Source organism: Citrus clementina, unplaced genomic scaffold (assembly GCF_000493195.1).
Source record: "Citrus clementina cultivar Clemenules unplaced genomic scaffold, Citrus_clementina_v1.0 scaffold_2, whole genome shotgun sequence".
NCBI classification, from domain to species: domain Eukaryota; kingdom Viridiplantae; phylum Streptophyta; class Magnoliopsida; order Sapindales; family Rutaceae; genus Citrus; species Citrus x clementina.
Window position 1 is genome coordinate 36265016 of NW_006262688.1, and position 1853 is coordinate 36266868.

The 1853-nt window shown below is 41.3% G+C and overlaps 1 protein-coding gene across 1 annotated transcript in view; it reads right to left on the reverse strand.

The window, feature by feature from the left end:
• LOC18050596 (pentatricopeptide repeat-containing protein At3g24000, mitochondrial) overlaps window positions 1-1829 on the reverse strand; it is a 5166-nt gene extending 3337 nt beyond the window's left edge. Inside the window, exon 1 of the mRNA XM_006449914.2 lies at window positions 19-1829. Within this exon, the coding sequence (XP_006449977.2) occupies window positions 19-1094 (1076 nt within the window). The 5' untranslated portion in view covers window positions 1095-1829. The remainder of the gene's footprint in view (window positions 1-18) is intronic.
• Between the last annotated feature and the right edge of the window lie 24 nt (window positions 1830-1853).

A 1853-nucleotide genomic window follows, 5' to 3' on the forward strand; every position in this document is an offset into this window, starting at 1 on the left:
GACATCCCTTTTCACAACCTATTGAAAACCTTTTCAGCATCCTCAATGCTACCCGATTTTGCATACATGTCAACAAGAGTGTTTCCAACAAAAGCTACAAGTTGGCCGCCCGATTTAATCACATGTGCGTGAACCCATTTGCCTTGCTCCAATGACCCAGTGCTGGCAAGAGCTGTAAAAACACTAGAATAGGAGAAATGGGTAGGCTCAAAGCCTTCTCTCAACATTTCCGAAAAGGTTCTAAGAGCTTTCTCTCCTTCACTCTTCCTAGCATGGCCAGCAATCAAAGCATTCCAAGAGACCTCATTCTTGCTCTCTAGAGCAGTAAAAAGAAACCAAGCATCATCCATTTGGTCAAACCTAGCATACATGTCTAAAAGAGAACTGCCCACATAAACATTCCAATCATAACCATATTTCAAACAAAATGCATGAACTTGCCGACCAAACTTATCATCGGTAGCCCCAGCTCCAGAGGCCTTTAACACACTAGACAGCGTAAACTGATTAGGTTTCAATCCAAGACGAAGCATCTGAGAGAACAAAATAATAGCATTTTCAGGCTGATCATTCTGAGAATAGCCACTGATTAAGGCAGTCCAAGTAACCATGTCTTTCACAGGCATTTCATCGAACAACTTGCGAGCCTCGTCCAAACAGCCGCATTTGGCGTACGCGTTAAGAATGGTGTTTTGCATAGCAATATCATGTTTAAACGCAGAGCCAAGGATATGTGCATGAACAATCCTAGCTTCTTTAAGTTTCTTCAAGTGCGTGCATTTCTTGAGCAACGTATTATATATACTTCTGTCGGGCTCCAAAGAACCGCAGTTAATGAGGTCGAGAACATGAAGCCCCGTACCAGATTCATGTTGGCTATCTCGGAGAAGATCCTTATCCTGGATTATGCAAGATGAAGTTGGGTTTAATTCAAAGATGTCCGAGGACTCTGTAAAATTGGGTGCAGTACTAGTAGTAGTGCTAAATTGAAACTGCCACTGCATTGACACTGAGACATGGACAAGGCCAAAGTATCTTTTATTTGCATTTAAGAGACAGAAAGCAGCAGCAGATTTACCACAATACTTGAACATAATTTATCAGAATTCTATTGTCTCTGTCTGTCGACCAACTTGTAGTCGTAGATGGTAAAAGAAAATAAATAAAAACTTCATAAAAAATAATGCCGGTGCCGAGTTGTTATTACAAATCTCCGGGCCAAGCTGAGGCAGATATACTTTGTAATTTGTCGCATCAAAAAAAAAAAAAAAGTTTGTTATTTGTATGTAAAAACACCAAATAATAATAATAATGAATACTGGTGGCTGTTCTGGAAGGTAGAACAATGTGAGGGAGGTGTTAATTTAAAATCATTGCTTTCGGATACCCCCATAGTCTCTGTTTACACCATCTTACAGATCACTGGCATAAATTAACAATCTGCCCCTCCTTAATACAAAACACGCACTTTAGCGCAATAACTCGAGTGCACTAATTGCCCAACTTGCTCAAACATAAAAAGACAGGGTAAGGTAAGGCGCCTAGTCCGACTCTCTCCCCGTGTTTTCTCCATCCTTTTTATAGCTAAGCTATTAAGCTAAAGCTTCTTCTTCTCCTCCACTCCCTATTACCGCCCAAAACACACTATCTTGCCAATTTCCTTGCCCTTGGTCTTCGTCTTCCAGTATCAAATTCCCAATTCAGACCAATCAATTCGAAGCCATCATCGCCAACTATATTGTACCAGCTCCTGCAAGTGAAAGAAAATGTCTCCCAAACTGACATCAAAGCTGCATACCCATAGTCTAGGAAGCTAACCACCCAGAAAAGGTTCAGGACCAACGCCCCCTCGC